Here is a 14,663-nt window from a genome sequence, read left to right on the forward strand (position 1 = left end):
ATGTGCACTACTTGGGTGTTAAACCCTATATAGTGCACTATGTTTCCACTGGGCAAGCATCTCGGAGTCTGTTTCGTTTATACAAGTGCACTAAATAGGCTTTTCATGACTTCTGCACTAAATGAAAGGAGGGAGCAATTTGGAATTCCCAATCTCTCTGGAAGGGCACACTGTATAGGGGATGAAATAATCCCTATATAGTGCACTATAAAGTCACTTAGGATTCAGCTGCCTATCTAGGGAGTAAGTATTGGTTTTTATACCCTCTGTAGTGCACTATATATCCAGTAGGTAGCTATATGGGCTCTGTCTCCCTTTATAAGTCCCCTCATGTTTGGTGACAATGCTCAGGTACACTGTGGTGTTTAAACGATGCTCATTTGGTACTAAGGGGCCCAAAGCGTGCTAAGAAAGTATCACGCCGTTACACCACCAGCAGCAGCCTGAACCATTGATACAGTGCAGAATGGATCCATGCTTTCACGTTGTTTATGCCAAATTCTGACCGGAAATCGAGACTCATCGATCAAGACCAGGCAATGTTTTTCCAGTGTTCTGTTGTCCAATTTTGGTGAGCCCATGCGAATTGTATCCTCAGTTTCCTGTCCTGAGCTGACAGGATTGGCACCCGGTGTGGTCTTCTGCTGCTGTAGTCCATCTGCTTCAAGGTTCGATGTGTTGTACGTTCAGTTAAATCACTTCTTCCTCATTCTGATGCTTGATATGAACTTCAGCAGGTTGTCCTGACCATGTCGACGCCTAAATGCATTGAGTTGCTGCTGTGTGATTTGGCTGATTGAGATTTGTGTTAATTGAACATGTGTACCTAATAAAGTGGCTGGTGAGACATATATAGTGTGTGTGTGTGTGTGTCCAGCTCCCTACCACAGGCTTGCTCATTGGGGATAGATTAGGGATAAAATTAGCTCATGTTTTAAGTTGTTCAAATTCTGTAAAGCTGCTTTGTGACAATGTTTATTGTTAAAAGCGCTATACAAATAAACTTGACTTGACTTGACTTGACTTACCTCCCGTGTGAACCGATGACTCGCTGGTGTTAACTAATTGCCCTGTGTAATAAGGGCCCTTGATGAGTGCGGCACAGATTTGTGGCTGTAGAAAGAGGAAGTGAGAGTCGTATATTGCACAGTGAGAAATATTCCGCAGTTACAGAATGGCTTGGTGTCAGGAATGTTTATTTACACACACACGCCATGTCACACACTGATAAATGTGTTATTGTTAAGTTCTGACCTGTAATTAATCGTCCTGTTTGATTAATCTAATCATTAATTATATTTAACCTTGCATAGCAGATTTGTCAGTGTAATTGTATAAAGCTATAATCAGACGTCCTCTGTGTCGTCTCTCTCTCTCTCACCCACACACACACACACCTGCCCAAATACGGCCGCTTTTGTCTGTGGGAAAAACTGAATCAGTAACTTCTCGTTTCCACTCTGTGTGTGTTCTCTCCCAGACGTGTCTGTCTCATTCGTTCTAAAGCGCCGATTCTCGGTCCTGCTCCTGAGCCCCGCTGCTCTGCATGTTTTCCATCTTCTCCTGCTCCACCTACCTGACTCAACTCCTCAGCACTTTTGTTTAACTGAACATGCCTGATTCTAATCAAGAGCATGCTAATCACACTAACACTCAGGCGTGTTTGGAACAACGATAGATAGAAGAAATTCAGGACGGGGGAGGAGGGCTCTAAGATTGAGAACCACTGCTCTGAAGAACCTGTCTAGTGACCCAGACCAATGAGAACTACGCAGTGTGATTTGGGACATGTCCACGCTGAGATCCACTCAGTCTACATACTACAAGGGTTCCCTTTTTATAACTAAATGAGTTTGATGAACTCTTAATTTCTTTCCTTATTCACAGAGTAAAATGATGCCACTTCATCAGTTTGTCAACAAAATTCAAAATCTATCAGTTATTTTTCTCATTTTTTTAATTCATTTTTTCAACATTTTTACTTTTCTCAGACTAAAAATAATTTACTTCAGTTTCTCCAGAGTGCAGTTTGAGTTGTGCAGTAGATCAGAGAGCTCCTTCACTCCTGAGTCTCCAATTGTGTTCTCACTCAGGTCCAGCTCCTTGAGGTGTGAGGGGTTTGTTCTCAGAGCCGATACAACAGCACCACAATCTTCCTCAGAGAGACGGCACTTACACAACCTGCAGGGGGAGCAGATTAATTTCATTGTGCTTTTCCTTCCTCATCTTAACTGACTTTACTTAAAGAGTGTGAAGCTTCCTATCAGGCTCCTGTTCTGCTCTTCTGGATCTGTCTCTGCTTGTTGCTCTGATCATGTCTGGGTATCGTATGACGATCTCTCACTGTGTGTCTTGTGTGTTTAAGAATTCTTGACGGTGGTAAGTGCAGTTCTCGCTGTAGTCATGAAATAATCTGACAGGTATGTACTGTACATTACTCTGTTACTGTAACTTCTTCAACCTGGAGGATTTTATTATCTGCAGATTAACTGGTGGTTTGTGACCAGTGTTTAACATTTCTAGAAAGTTTTCTGTTACTTTTAGTAATAATTATAGTTTCAGTATAAACTTTAATCCAGCTGCTATTGGCAGGAGATTATTAATAATAATAACTCATTCTTTTTCTTATTATTTCAGGTGTGACGGCTTTAAACACAGAGCTGATGCCAGAGCAGTACAGCCTTCATTTCTCACCCTGCTCTTATTTACCCTGGATACAGAGAGACAACAAGGAAGAGAAAACAACTGTCTTATTTTATATACAAAATAAATGAGTGAAGATGTGATATTGTATACAAATTGAGGATTTAATCTTTTTTCTTGTTAATTTATTAACTCTAGATGGTCACTGAATGGATCATGTACAGATTACTGGGTTGTCATTAAAAACTGATATTATAATAATTCAGTGCTTGACTGAGCACGACTTCAAAAGTAAAAGAAATAGTGTTGAAGGATAAAAGCATTTCATGACACTTTGTTTTTAAGAAATGACATTGACATACTTGAGTGTTTCCAGGAGGCAGTGTGAATTCTGTAGGAGGTTCGAGATGTGCTTTATTCCTGAGTCTCGTGCTTTATTCCTGAGTCTCGTGCTTTATTCCCGCTCAGATCCAGCTCTCTGAGCTGTGAGGGATTTTCTTCCAGAGCTGCAGCCAAAGCAGCACAGCCTTCAGCTGCTACACTGCAGTTACACAGTCTGCAGAAGGAAAGAAGGAGCACAATGAACAGATCGCATCTCATTTGTTCAATAAGAACGCAATATTTTCATTCTTTTCTTTAACAGTTACCTTAGAATTACAGCAATTAGACGTTTACATTGGAATAGAACTTTTACACAAACACTTTTTAGTTTAAAATAGTAAATCTAATAATCTATTTTTTATGAAAGCAAGCTGTTTATTATATTGTGTTCTAGTTCTACTTTTTTAATGACACACAATTCTGCAGTCATTTAAACTCAGATTAAAATACTGAATTGATGCTTCACTGAAGGATTAGACATCATTTCAGACGTTCCTTCACCTCAGTGTTCTGAGTGGAGACTGTGGATTCTTCAGTCCAGCAGAAAGCTGAGTAACTCCTGGATCCTGCAGACTGTTGTTGCTCAGGTCCAGCTCTCTCAGCTGGGAATATTCAGAGCTCAAAACTTCAGCGAGAGCCGAACCGCTTCCATCAGTTATAACACATGCATTAAACCTAAAGATGAAACCAGAGGAAGGAAGAGCAACAATAAACTGACGCATTCAGAACAATAATCGTGTTTTATACCAAAATTCACCCACATTTTACATTTTTTTTAATCTGGCGTGACTAAATATTCATAACCTAAATGAATTGACCTCAGAATCTCCAGTTTACAGTGACTGTGTTTCAGTCCAGCAGAAAGCTGAGTGACTCCTGGATCCTGCAGACTGTTGTTGCTCAGGTCCAGCGCTCTCACACTGCAGGACTTTAATTTGAGAACACTGGCTAAAGCTGAACAGCTCTCCACAGTCAGATTACTTTTATTCAGCCTAGATATGAAATATGATGTAGAAAGAGCTTTATACTCAATACTTCATTGTGCAGATATTATGGAAAACACAAGTCATTTTATTTTCATGTGCACTGAAGTCCATATTCTGGGTTCATCTGGGTCATAAGGGGTTATTAGATGTTATTTTTAACATCATTCTATTCATTTATTCCTCTTTTAATTTGTCTTGTCTGTTATGTCTCAATGGTTAAATCAAGTGATTTAATTGAAAAATGTCAAACTTGTTGATCGTTTCACCGGGCGGCACAATGGTGTAGTGGTTAGCACTATCGCCTTACAGCAAGAAGGTTCTGGGTTCGAACCCAGCAGCCGGCAAGGGCCTTTCTGTGTGGGGTTTGCATGTTCTCCCCGTGTCTGTGTGGGTTTCCTCCGGGTACTCTGGTTTTCCCCACAATCCAAAGACATGCAGGTTAGGTTAATATGGGACGGCCTTTGGCTGAGGTGCCCTTGAGCGATGCACCTAACTCCCAACTGGGTGCTGGGTATGTGTGTGTGCTCATTGCTTCAGATGGGTTAAATGCAGAGAAGAAATTTCACAAGTGTGTGATGAATAAAGTTGTGCTTTCTTTCATTTCTACTCTTCTGTTCCTTTCTAGTTTCAGGAGCTTAACACTTTCCAGTGATGGAACAGAACCCAAGTGTTCTAGAAGGACTATGAGGTTTCTTTGGAGAAGCACAGGATATGTTATGTTATGTCGGCACTTATAGAAAACAAAAAAAATCTATAATTAAAAATACATTTGTGCATACTTGGGTCATCCTTAAAGGTCCCATGGCATGAAATTTTCACTTTCTGAGGTTTTTTAACGTTAAAATGAGTTCCTCTGACCTTCTTAAGTCACCCCAGTGGCTAGAAATTTCATAATGTGTAAACCAAACTATGCCCAACATTTGAGAATGGCGCGTCAAAATGGCGCGTTGATAGGCTCTTCCCTTTACTACGTCAGCAAGGGAGATGATCCCCACGCCCCCCCCTCTGGATACCCACCCACTGTATGGATTGCCCGTCCTACCAAGCCTATTGCGCATGCGCGAAATGCAGGAGGGTAGGAAAATTCAACAGTAGTTTTGTCCTACCGATCAGCTGGGCTGATAGAAAATCGGTGAGTATTTCACGCATGTGCCGATTTTTATGTTTTGTGCATATTGGTCGAGTCTTTGGCCGAGTCAAATAATTTGTAATGACTTGTTTTGTATAATAAAACGGTCTGTATGAGAACTTGCTAATTGTAATGATGTCATGTGTTCTGTGCATGCGCAGTAGGCTTCGCGCGTAGGCTTCGCGCGTGCGTAGTAGGCTTGGTAGGACAAATTGAAGAGGTAGGATAACTTTACACCACCTATGTGAGCGAAACATGGAAATTGCGCTGCATCCCTGCCGCATCAGCCACAAACACCGAACAAGTAAGTGTATAACTGTTAAGTCGTTTTGCCGTGTTTTAAAATCGGTGCGTTAGCCTAGCAATGGCTACATTAGCTGTGCAGCTAACCGCTTCCTGCAGTTAGCCAGGTAGCATGCCCGCAGCTTGGTCAAGCCCCGCCCCCTCCCCCCATGGCCCGCCTCCATGCTTCTCATTAGCAAAACGACACACTGGGAAAAGGGCTGAAATGGGGCTTTCTCCCAGGAGGCTATATCTACCTGCCGAGGGTTCATTTCGAGAAAAGCTGCGGATATAACATCCGGAAGCCTCCATGAGCCCATTTAAAGCATCAACAAACCACCATGCCATGGGTCCTTTAATGGCAGGTCCCACTAGAAAACATTCTGTGAGTAAAACTCAGCTGACAGTGATGCATAAATAAAAATACTTACCGAATTGTCTGAAGTTTACAGTGAGAATCTTCCAGTAGAGCTGAGAGCTTCTTCACCCCTGAGTCTCCTGGTTCCTTCATGCTCAGATCCAGCTCTTTTAGGAGTAAAGGGTTTTCATCTAAAACTGAATTTAGCCAAGTACAGGCCTCTTGTGCAGCAGGGCGTTTCAACAAACTGCAAAAATTAAATGTTTTTGTACTTGGTGTTTCCAGAATAATAGACCCACATTAACCAGAACAGTGTGGCTGCTTTTGCTTATTTCCTGACTTCTTTTTAAATTTAAATGATAGTGCCCAATGTCTGTAACACACTGGAAAAAAATAGGACCAGTTGAATAAACCATAAATTACAGTCAATTATCAACTTTATCCATTAAAAAAAACAAACCCTATGAAAGTTCTTTGTACAGCATTACTTTATGTTTAATATTTATATAATTGTGTTAGTTTATAGAAGAATCACCTCAGTGTTGTTAGCTTACAGTCTGGATCCTGGAGTAAATCAGTGAGCATCTTCACTCCTGATGCTCCAGGGTCGTTCCCTCTGAGATCCAGCTATATCATGTGGGATGATTTCAGAACTTCAGCCAGAGCAGTGTATCCTTCCTCTGTTATACTGCAGTCTGAAAGTCTGTAAAATATTGTCACAGAGGATAGAGAATAAAAAGGGTGAACATCAAAAGAAGCAATATAGATTTAAGAAGCTGTTGGACACACTGAGAAACATGCCATTTCTAATTCTAACAATATATTAAAAACAACACTGAAGACAACCAAACTGTGAAATAACATCTGGAACACATATGGAATGTGGGAAACAAAAAAGTGTGGAGAAAAAAACAAAACAAAAATGTTTGATATTTTAGATTCTTCAAAGAGCCAGTGTTTGCCTTGATGATGCTTTGTACACTACTGGCATTATCTTAACCAGCTTCATGAAGCAGTCACCTGGAATGCTGTTTGTGTGTGTGTGGTGGGGGGGCTAAGCCTTTATTTGTGACATGTACGTTCGAGCAGTAAAATTCTTTCTCTGCATTTAACCCATCTCGGCATGTCAGCACACACACCCAGAGCTGTGCTGCAGGCTTCCCCTTCTTTCCTTAAATTAAAACAAAACCCAAAAATAAACACTGTTTCCTGATCACGGCAAGTGCCCTGATGTGCCCTCTGCACATTTAAATTAAAAATAAAAGACAATTTATCATGGGCGGCACGGTGGTGTAGTGGTTAGCGCTGTCGCCTCACAGCAAGAAGGTCCTGGGTTCGAGCCCCGGGGCCGGCGAGGGCCTTTCTGTGCGGAGTTTGCATGTTCTCCCCGTGTCCGCGTGGGTTTCCTCCGGGTGCTCCGGTTTCCCCCACAGTCCAAAGACATGCAGGTTAGGTTAACTGGTGACTCTAAATTGACTGTAGGTGTGAATGTGAGTGTGAATGGTTGTCTGTGTCTATGTGTCAGCCCTGTGATGACCTGGCGACTTGTCCAGGGTGTATCCCGCCTTTCGCCCGTAGTCAGCTGGGATAGGCTCCAGCTTGCCTGCGACCCTGTAGAAGGATAAAGCGGCTAGAGATAATGAGATGAGATGAGACAATTTATCAATTTTAACAGTGATGATATTGCTAAAAATAGGCTTACCTGGATGCAATCACTTGCACTGGAACTGGGTATCTGGTCATAACATTCATGGCACATGAGAATGCTGTTAATCTTCATTACAAAGAGCCATCAAATAAAGGCTTCTAATTCTCAAAAAGAAAAATCGCTGGGTGCTTCTGTGTGTGTGTGTGTGCGCGTGCGCGCGCACATGCGTATGTTTTCACTGCTTCAGATGGGTTAAGTACAGAGAAAGAACTTCACTGTGCTGTAATGTATATGTAACAAATAAAGGCTTCTAATTCTAGAAATCTATTCAGAAATTCAATGGAACCATGTGATTTTTACTGGCAATAAAATCCTTAAATCAAAAGACTCCACTTTGATGAAGTTTAAATTTCACTCGGCTAGATAAAGCACATGCAGTACTGACACAGATATGAGGACTCAATCCCGTTGCCATTGCAACACAATTATTGCCATCTAAAAAAATCGCTTTGTTCAGTGATTAATATATAGATTTAGGCACTGCCTAAAAGCGGAGCTCCCGTCTGTTTCTGGGTTGTAGAATTTTCTTATATCATAGCCAGCCTCTTTTGTTTTATTTCTTTACCGGCTAACACTGGCCACTAGGCGGTGTGTGTGACTGGTAATTACTAACACTGGCCACTAGGCGGTGTGTGTGACTGGTAATTACTAACACTGGCCACTAGGTGGTGTGTCTCATCTCATCTCATCTCATTATCTCTAGCCGCTTTATCCTGTTCTACAGGGTCGCAGGCAAGCTGGAGCCTATCCCAGCTGACTACGGGCGAAAGGCGGGGTACACCCTGGACAAGTCGCCAGCTCATCACAGGGCTGACACATAGACACAGACAACCATTCACACTCACATTCACACCTACGGTCAATTTAGTCACCAGTTAACCTAACCTGCATGTCTTTGGACTGTGGGGGAAACCGGAGCACCCGGAGGAAACCCACGCGGACACAGGGAGAACATGCAAACTCCGCAGAGAAAGGCCCTCGCCGGCCACAGGGCTCGAACCCGGACCTTCTTGCTGTGAGGCGACAGCGCTAACCACTACACCACCGTGCTGCCTTAGGTGGTGAGTACGACAGTTATTTACTAACACTGGCCACTAGGCAGTGTGTGTGACTGGTAATTACTAACACTGGCCACTAGGCGGTGTGTATGACTGGTAATTACGAACACTGCCCACTAGGCGGTGTGTATGACTGGCAATTACTAACACTGGCCACTAGGCGGTGTGTATGACTGGTCATTACTATAACACTGGCCACTAGGCGGTGTGTATGACTGGTCATTACTATAACACTGGCCACTAGGCGGTGTGTATGACTGGTCATTACTATAACACTGGCCACTCGGCGGTGTGTATGACTGGTCATTACTATAACACTGGCCACTAGGCGGTGTGTATGACTGGTCATTACTATAACATTGGCCACTAGGCGGTGTGTATGACTGGTCATTACTATAACACTGGCCACTAGGCGGTGTGTATGACTGGTCATTACTATAACACTGGCCACTCGGCGGTGTGTATGACTGGTCATTACTTTAACACTGGCATGGTGGAGGCACGTACAGGACCGAAACCATCAGAAAACAAACTCAATGGGTTTCTTTATGTATCCACACTCTATGCCTATGCATGTCACATACAGTGATCCATGAGTGGGCTGATTTTTACACAATTGACACTCGGCATCTTCAGGGTTGTTTATAACAGTTTAAAAGTGATGTATTCACTAGATCTCAGTCTCAGTAAGTCATGCAGCATGTAAGTGACATCACAATCTTGGATTCTCTCATGTAATTTGTACTCAGAGCGTGATATTTGTACCTCGGAGAGTAAGATGTCAGTGCCCAAGGACACTTCTTCCTTTAAAATAAAATCTGTGCACAGTATACAGGTACAAATATGAACAGTGAACACTCAAACATGTCTTGTATGGATATTGTCTGTCATTATAAAGGAGTTTATTTTCGGGGGGGGTTTAATCCTTCAACGAAAAATGTGGAAATGCTCATTTTCCTTTTTTAAAAATGTCTCAGGACGATTCAATAATTCACCTCAGTATGTTAAAGTAGAACATCACAATTACTATTTTCTTTAGAATATACACTTATCTGCAAAATTATTGATTTTATTAATGCTTGTGTGTATGAAAAAAATATATATATAATTTGATATTCCATGGTGGCACAATAATATGAAGTTTATCTGCAAGTGATGGAAATATTTTTCAACATGAGATGATCACTTCATATCCAAGCGAATGTGTAATTTTCTTTTTATTATATGGAATCCTCCCTGTTTAAAGAGCTGGTCCATGCTCTCGCCGCTGCCCAACAAAACCAGCACCAGGTGCTGGTCACAATGCGGACTGAGCAGGAGTGGTGTGTCGAGGCCCTGCTGCAAGCCCAGCAAGAGGACCGCCAGGCGCTCCTGCACCTCATCACTCCAACAGGTGCACCAACCCCAGAGTCCGTGGGGTTCCCCCATGTCACCTTTATGAAGATCAGTGTTGTAGTCAAGTCATTAAACCTCGAGTCCAAGTCCAGTCTCGAGTCCCCAATGTTCAAAGCCGAGTCAAATCCAAGTCATTAAAAAAATTTTAGAGTCAAGTCTGAGTTGAGTCCACGAACAACACTCCAACCGCACCATTTGAGAGTGGCTGTTTTAGCGCCATTAACATTAGTTTTTAAAGGGGATTTAACCTTCTTCATTCTCTTTTGCATTATTTCCTCTTTTCCTTCTTTTTCTCTTTTTTGTGTTCTTCTCTTTCTCTGTGTCAAGTCAAGTCAACTTTATTGTCAAATATGCTATACATGCTCGACATACAGCACAGATGAAATATCAGTCCCCTCTGACCCACGGTGCAAACTGGCAATGCAATAAATAAAAATAGAATAAAAATAGAATAATTGAAAAAACCAAACAATATAAACAGTATAAACACTCTAGATAGGAACTAGACATAGACTAAACACTCAGACAAACAATATAAACATTATAAATAAACAGTATAAACACTAGATCAGGGGTGCCCAAATTGATCCATAAAGGGCCATGTGGCTGCAGGTTTTCATTCCAGCCATGCAGCAGCACACCTGATTTGGCTTATTCAATCAACTGACACACCCACCCTTTAATCAAGGGTGGGTGTGGCTGCAAGTATTTGACTGTGTGAAGACAGTTCAGTTGATTGAATGAGCCAAATCAGGTGTGCTGCTGCATGGCTGGAATGAAAACCTGCAGCCACATGGCCCTTTATGGATCAATTTGGGCACCCCTGCACTAGATACTGTAAGAACAAGACAGACTAAACACTCAAACAGACAATATAAACGGTATAAACACCCTAGATATGAACTAGACTAAACACACACACACACACACACACACACACAAATTGGTTCAAATAACCAAACAGTCAAGGGCACTTGAGGTATAGCAGGTAAACATGAAACATGAAATAAGCAGAATAAACAAACTAGCAGCTGTTAAGGTGAGGTAGTGTGGAATAGTGCAAATGAGCGAGGTAAAGTAAGATGTGCGGTACCTGAGTTCAGTGTGTTAATGAACGATGAGATGTATGTATGTATGTATGTATGTATGTATGTGTGTGTGTGTGTTGGGGGGGGGGGGGGGAACTGTGAGGATGACATGTCAGATGCTGAAGGGGGTTGTGCGGGCAGAATCTGTGGCAGGGGGCAGAGGGGGGAGGAGGGGCAGACCTGGTGAAAGAAACTGTTCTTGAGCCTGCTGGTTTTGGCCCGGAGACTTCGCAGTCTCCTCCTCGACGGCAGCAGGCTGAAGAGGCTGTGAGATGGGTGGGTGGGGTCACCTGCAATCCTGATGGCTTTGCGGGTGAGGTGGGAGTTATATATATCCATAAGAGAAGGGAGAGAGACACCAATGATCCTCTCAGCTGCTCTCACGATGCACTGCAGAGTCTTGCAGCAGGACACGGTGCAGGTGCCGTACCACACGGTGATGCAGCTGGTCAGGATGTTCTCGATGGTGCCTCTGCAGAATGTGTGCATGATGGGGGCTGGGACTCTTGCTCTCCTCAGTTTGCGGAGGAAGTACAGACGCTGTTGGGCTTTTTTGGCCAGTGATGCGGTGTTGTTGTTCCAGGACAGGTCTTCAGAGATGTGCACACCCAGAAACTTGGTGCTGCTCACTCTCTCCACTGCAGCACCGTCGATAGATAGTGGAGCATGTTGGATGTGCTCTCTCCTGAAGTCCACAACAATCTCCTTTGTCTTCTCCACGTTCAGACGGAGATTGTTGTCCTTGCACCACATGGCCAAGCGGCTCACCTCACTCCTGTAGATTGTCTCATCGCCATTGTGTGATGGTGGGTTCAAAGTTAATGATGATTTTTTCCTCCTGAATCAGTTAGAGCTCTCCAAATAACACACACACACACACACACACACACACACACACACACACCTTAAACAAACCCATAATAGAAGTGTCTGATGTAATGGCTGATTTGAATGCTCAATTTATGAAGCAGGTGATTGGCTGAATGCTGGCCACACCCATACATGTACGGTATCTCTCTCTCTCACACACACACACACACACACACACACACACACACACACAGAGTGTAGCTTCTGTTTTCACTCTCGCATGGCCATGTCTCACTTAGGTGAGTCTGATCCTTCTGTTTCTATTGTGTGTGTAAAATTAGGAACATTATGGAAATCAGCTTATTGCACTTTGACATTTTTTAAAAATACTCACCCAGTTTTTGTCGCCTTGTACACTAGGCACTAGATGCATTCGCTTTTTTTTTATTTGCCTTTACACAAGTCCCCTAGTTTTGTTCCCTTATTCACTGCGAGACTGTTTATTTTCACTTTGTTAATGTACACGTGTTTATCTTCTATTACAGCAGGTGGCGCTGTGTTACAGGCAGCGTTGTGCCTATTCTTTAATCAAGTTTCACAAGTTTAGTTTAATTTGCTTTTAGTTTACTAACACTTGTGCATCCTTTATTATTTCCACTTTTTTTTTTAAATTTCCACTTGCCCCCGCCCCCCCCCCCCCCCCCCCATCATCACTTTCCCCCTATTTTGTGACTACTACAACCCCGATTCCAAAAAAGTTGGGACAAAGTACAAATTGTAAATAAAAACAGAATGCAATAATTTACAAATCTCAAAAACTGATATTGTATTCACAATAGAACATAGACAACATATCAAATGTCGAAAGTGAGACATTTTGAAATTTCATGCCAAATATTGGCTCATTTGAAATTTCATGACAGCAATACATCTCAAAAAAGTTGGGACAGGGGCAATAAGAGGCTGGAAAAGTTAAAGGTACAAAAAAGGAACAGGCCTGGAGGACCAAATTGCAACTCATTAGGTCAATTGACAATAGGTCATTAACATGACTGGCTATAAAAAGAGCATCTTGGAGTGGCAGCGGCTCTCAGAAGTAAAGATAGGAAGAGGATCACCAATCCCCCTAATTGTGCACTGACAAATAGTGGAGCAATATCAGAAAGGAGTTCGACAGTGTTAAATTGCAAAGAGTTTGAACATATCATCATCTACAGTGCATAATATCATCAAAAGATTCAGAGAATCTGGAAGAATCTCTGTGCGTAAGGGTCAAGGCTGGAAAACCATACTGGGTGCTCGTGATCTTCGGGCCCTTAGACGGCACTGCATCACATACAGGCATGCTTCTGTATTGAAAATCACAAAATGGGCTCAGGAATATTTCCAGAGAACATTATCTGTGAACACAATTCACTGTGCCATCCGCCGTTGCCAGCTAAAACTCTATAGTTCAAAGAAGAAGCCGTATCTAAACATGATCCAGAAGCGCAGACGTCTTCTCTGGGCCAAAGCTCATTTAAAATGGATTGTGGGAAAGTGGAAAACTGTTCTGTGGTCAGACGAATCAAAATTTGAAGTTCTTTATGGAAATCAGGGACACCGTGTCATTCGGACTAAAGAGGAGAAGGATGACCCAAGTTGTTATCAGTGCTCAGTTCAGAAGCCTGCATCTCTGATGGTATGGGGTTGCATTAGTGCGTGTGGCATGGGCAGCTTACACATCTGGAAAGACACTATCAATGCTGAAAGGTATATCCAGGTTCTAGAGCAACATATGCTCCCATCCAGACGACGTCTCTTTCAGGGAAGACCTTGCATTTTCCAACATGACAATGCCAAACCACATACTGCATCAATTACAGCATCATGGCTGCATAGAAGAAGGGTCCAGGTACTGAACTGGCCAGCCTGCAGTCCAGATTTTTCACCCATAGAAAACATTTGCCGCATCATAAAACGGAAGATATGACAAAAAAGACCGAAGACAGTTGAGCAACTAGAATCCTACATTAGACAAGAATGGGTTAACATTCCTATCCCTAAACTTAAGCAACTTGTCTCCTCAGTCCCCAGACATTTACAGACTGTTGTAAAGAGAAAAGGGGATGTCTCACAGTGGTAAACATGGCCTTGTCCCAACTTTTTTGAGATGTGTTGTCATGAAATTTAAAATCACCTAATTTTTCTCTTTAAATGATACATTTTCTCAGTTTAAACATTTGATATGTCATCTATGTTCTATTCTGAATAAAATATGGAATTTTGAAACTTCCACATCATTGCATTCTGTTTTTATTTACAATTTGTACTTTGTCCCAACTTTTTTGGAATCGGGGTTGTACTTTTTTTTAAGGAAATCTAGGATGGTTGTGAATTGCAACATAAAATTAAGATCACACACACTGAGTTGAAGTTTGGTTATTGACTAAGTTTATTATTAAGTTTGGTTATTGGTTACTTTTTATTGTCCATTACAAGTAAAAGTAAACATTTTATCCAAAATAGATTTTCCTGCCTTAGTCGATTTATTTCCATTTCACATGCATGCAGCTGTTGTAAAGTTCAGTGTGTTTGTCTCTCAGACTGTAGGTTAATTACTCGACAATGTAGAAATCATAAAATAGAAATCTATAACAAAGTTTGTATGAAGGTTAGGGTGCCAATATTTTTGAACAGTACTGTGTTTGAGAATATTTACATATCTTTGGGATATCATCTACCTCTAGGTTTAAAAAAAAGTGCTGCATCATGACAGACAGGATAATGTTTGAGTTTAAAATTGTTTAGGTGGTGTTTACATTAGACCGTATCAGCGGATCATC

General features: G+C 42.0%; 1 protein-coding gene across 1 annotated transcript in view; it reads right to left on the minus strand.

The window, feature by feature from the left end:
- Nucleotides 1-14,663, minus strand: part of LOC132888473 (protein NLRC5-like) — a 374,479-nt gene that overhangs the window by 230,307 nt on the left and 129,509 nt on the right. Inside the window, 6 exon segments of the mRNA XM_060924519.1 lie at nt 2,008-2,181; nt 3,006-3,085; nt 3,088-3,199; nt 3,526-3,699; nt 3,843-4,016; nt 5,853-6,000. Of these exon segments, the coding sequence (XP_060780502.1) occupies nt 2,008-2,181; nt 3,006-3,085; nt 3,088-3,199; nt 3,526-3,699; nt 3,843-4,016; nt 5,853-6,000 (862 nt within the window).

The sequence above is a fragment of the Neoarius graeffei genome, chromosome 6 (genome assembly GCF_027579695.1).
Source record: "Neoarius graeffei isolate fNeoGra1 chromosome 6, fNeoGra1.pri, whole genome shotgun sequence".
Lineage (NCBI taxonomy): Eukaryota > Metazoa > Chordata > Actinopteri > Siluriformes > Ariidae > Neoarius > Neoarius graeffei.